At 40.9% G+C, this 3,139-nt stretch overlaps 1 protein-coding gene across 1 annotated transcript; it reads right to left on the reverse strand.

Annotated features, from left to right (window-relative positions):
- Positions 1-221: 221 nt before the first annotated feature.
- e2f6 (E2F transcription factor 6) lies at positions 222-2,408 on the reverse strand (the record flags this gene model as incomplete). The annotated part of the gene is made up of 4 exons (XM_010770121.1): positions 222-420; positions 986-1,141; positions 1,964-2,150; positions 2,359-2,408. Coding segments are annotated over 4 exons (565 nt in total), but the record flags the coding sequence as incomplete, so codon positions are not given.
- Between the last annotated feature and the right edge of the window lie 731 nt (positions 2,409-3,139).

Genomic DNA, 3,139 nt, shown 5'->3' on the forward strand with positions numbered 1-3,139 from the left:
CAATGCTGCTGTGAAAGAAAGAAGCTATATCCATGTTGGATAGAATATCCAATTTAAATAAAAAAATAACCTTCAGGGACAACTTAAATGCTTTTTTTCTCTTATATTAATGCATTGCATAAAGATCGGATCGGGAAAAGTCGGTATCGGCAAATTGTCAAAATCAAATGATCGGAATCGGATCGGGAGCAAATAAAGGTGATCGGGACATCCCTACTTCAGAGACATGTTTTTTATATATCTGAGACCTATAATATATGCCTAAAAATAGTATAATAGGAGACCTTTAATAAATACTTCTTCACCTCTTTGGGAGCCGGGACCTCCAGCTTGGTTTCCTCCGGAGCTTTGACCACGATGACCGTCTGCTGCTGGAAGGCTGCGAGCCGCCCGACGTCCTCCTGGGTCACGTAGGCCGACGTGCAAAAGTTAAAGAAAACCTGCTTCACGTTTTAGAAATCCACATTTACAACAACATTGTTTTGCAGTCCCATAATGTTCATTAAAACCTGCATTAACTGGCTTCATTGGGACGCCAAAACAAGCTTTAAACACATCATTGACATTTATTTCATTATAAAAGCCATATTGCAAATTTGCACATTTGTTTTATTTATATATATATATCCAGCCGGACGAACATTAGCATTCATTTGAAATGATGTTTCTTTCAACCTGATAAATGAAAGCCTAATGTACTTCCTGTTTTGGTCTAAACCTGGACTGTAATTTACTTTTCCACAATTTATCATTTGGTAAATAAAATGTCATCCCAGTTTTTAAAAGTCCACGCTGATGTCTTTAAATGTCCAAAACCCAGAAGAAGAAGGAAATCTCCCCGTATGAAAGGCTGAATGCACTATTTTTTGACATCATTGCATGAAAAACTACATTAATGATCCGTTCGCTTGATAATGAAGTCTCCTCCCATCCGAAGTCTCTCTGGTGTTAAAACAGGCAGAACGTGGAGACAGTGAAAGGATATGTGGCGTTGTCGAGGTCGTCGGTCATGCTGAACAGCTGCTGAGCGCAGCTCTTGATGAGCGAGTCCAGCGTGTCCTCCACCAGCTTCAGGCTGTCCAACTCTCTCTGGAGCTTCTGCTGGTTCTGCAACAGGAAGCTGGAGATGGACGTGCTTCCTCTGAAACAGAAATAACTCATTATTTAAATGTGTTAAAGGTCTCGTATCATGCAAAATGCACTTTCTGATGCGTACCCACATCGCTAAAAACGGGGGAACAACGGAGCTGATCCAGATTTGCTGCTGATATGACGTCATATCGGATGTTGTTGTTTTTTTTAAAGCTAATCAGCCCTTTAGCAACAGGGCTTAAATAGAGGGATATGAGGTGAGCTCTAAAATGCATGATCTGTTCATATAGACATTATTTTTATATATCTGTATATATCCGAGACCTATAATATATGCCTAAAAATAGTATAATAGGTTAGTTGGAAAAATAAATGGCCACAGAGAAAATGCAGAACAGAGCCTGGCAGATAGATGTATTATTGTAGGGTTTGAGCTTATCATAAATTGTTGAATAAAGTGTTAAAATGTTGCTTTGATGGGGGCTATAACAGAACTCAAGAGAACCAATAAGTTGATAGAATATGAAAGCGAACAGTGAGCATTAATAAACCCAGAGGACATATTCCCTGAGCTCTGCTAAGTGCCTCGATAAACATTCCTGTTGTCATCTTGCAATCTACTTATTTATATAAATAGTTATCACCGCAATAAACCGTATTTAATTTAGTCTTAATGTACATTATTTAATATTCTGTTATTGTACATATCAGATTCTATTTACAAGCATGTATACTTCTTGCACTACTTTTTATTTTACTATATATGTTGCATTGTTGGCGGAGCTCAGGTCAGAAGAATGTCATTGCCATTTCTCCCCTGTAGCTTACATGACAGTAAAGCCTTTGAACCTTTGAGTCTGTGTTCACTCACATCCACTTGAAGTGGTTGACCGACTGCCTCTTGAGGACGCTGATGCCTTCGAGGACCGCCGTGATGTCGTAAACTCGCCTCCTGCGGGTCTGCAGGCTCGTGGTCACATGACCCAGATCCACCACCCCGTCAGGAGCCGCCAGCAGCAGCTCCAGGAAACGCTGAGTCAGCAACCCCAGCGACAGATCTGAACACACAACAACACACAGCAGGGTCAGAGCTGGAGATATCAAAACAACACTTTTCCCGATTTTTTTTTCACAGATCCATAACTCTGCTGGAAAGAAAATGTCTACTGTAGCCTTACAGCTACTGCTAAAGCTAACTCAACAGAGGCACAGAAATCAAAGATGTGTTTCTATGAAAGTGTTTTGATGAAAGGACAGATGACGCACTGTATCTGCTGGATGGTTTGGTCAGGGGCCTCGATTTCCTCGGATGCCCGCTGAAAAGAAAAAACAAATATCTTACTCAACTTAAAGGTCACCTATCATGCTGTGTTCAGGCAATAGCAGAGGTCTCAGATATACACAAATATAAAAAACATGTCTATGAAGTGTTTTGCTCAAAATACCAAACAGATCACCCATTCTAGCCATGCCTCATATCCCTCTATTTCACTTCCTGTTTCTAAAGTGCTGATTTGGGTATAAAGCTTTAAAATAAAAAGGAGGGGTCTGAGTTCACGCGGGACCCGGCAGCTACTGTCTAAACTAAATACTGCCGTGATGAAACGCCATATCATGGATTATCAAGGATTATCTCCGAAACAGCATGGAGCTCAAAGGCTTTCTCTCTTGCCGGTTATACCACAAGGTGAGTTCCTTTTTACTTCCTGCTTCTTCACACACATGCTCTCCAGTACAGGTTAGCTCTGAGTGTTAGCCATGCTAATGTAAACACCGACCATATTACGTCCAAAACAGTCGGGCATTGTTTCTGATAGCAACGTTTCTGGGGCCGTGGGTCCACATTTCAGATATTACGTCATATCGGACGCAAATCTGGATCAGCTCCGTTGTTCCCCCGTTTTTAGAGATTTGGGTACGGAGGAAAAGACAGAGGGTTTCATTTTCTGACGCTGCGTGAGTTCCACATCTTTATGTATAACAGACATCACAAAGTGCATTTTGCATGATAGGTCCCCTTTAAGTTAAATTTGTCAAAAGTATTCCT

Source organism: Notothenia coriiceps, unplaced genomic scaffold (genome assembly GCF_000735185.1).
Source record: "Notothenia coriiceps isolate Sejong01 unplaced genomic scaffold, NC01 NC01_scaffold00000136, whole genome shotgun sequence".
Lineage (NCBI taxonomy): Eukaryota > Metazoa > Chordata > Actinopteri > Perciformes > Nototheniidae > Notothenia > Notothenia coriiceps.